This window comes from Cystoisospora suis (genome assembly GCF_002600585.1).
Source record: "Cystoisospora suis strain Wien I chromosome Unknown contig_4224, whole genome shotgun sequence".
In the NCBI taxonomy this organism is placed as follows: Eukaryota; Apicomplexa; class Conoidasida; order Eucoccidiorida; family Sarcocystidae; genus Cystoisospora; species Cystoisospora suis.
The window spans coordinates 23,411-23,826 of NW_027157016.1; the positions used below are offsets into that span (position 1 = coordinate 23,411).

The window sequence follows — 416 nt, forward strand, 5'->3', positions numbered from 1 at the left end:
TCAGTGGCTCTACCATTGAGCTGGATTCGAAGGGTGAGAGGGAACCATAAGAAGCCGTAGAAAAGAAGTCTTTCTTCTCTTCTTCGTTGTAGATCGGGCAGGACGATGAGAAAGAAGGACGGAAAGATCTATCATTCTGAAGCAGAAGCTTTCCCCAGCACGGCTTGATAGCGATGAGCCGTCGAAAACGATTCTCTAGAAAGGCAAAGATACTCTTCTTTTCGACCGACCATACAAAGTCTGGTAAGTCCGGCTGTTCGCTAGCCTCTCTTTCATCTCCTTCATCTCCTCTATGCAGGCTGTCCAGGCAGTCATGGGGAGAGATAGAAATCCCTAACTCGGTGGGGTAGAGGAAATGAAGAAAAGCGAGAAGAACCGATGCTTTACCTCGAGCCGCACCGGTAGACTGAGATACG

The 416-nt window shown here is 48.8% G+C and overlaps 1 protein-coding gene across 1 annotated transcript; it reads right to left on the minus strand.

Moving 5' to 3' along the window:
• Window positions 1-2: 2 nt before the first annotated feature.
• On the minus strand, window positions 3-416 carry CSUI_007849 (uncharacterized protein; the record flags this gene model as incomplete). The annotated part of the gene is made up of 1 exon (XM_068067992.1): window positions 3-416. A coding segment is annotated over one exon (412 nt), but the record flags the coding sequence as incomplete, so codon positions are not given.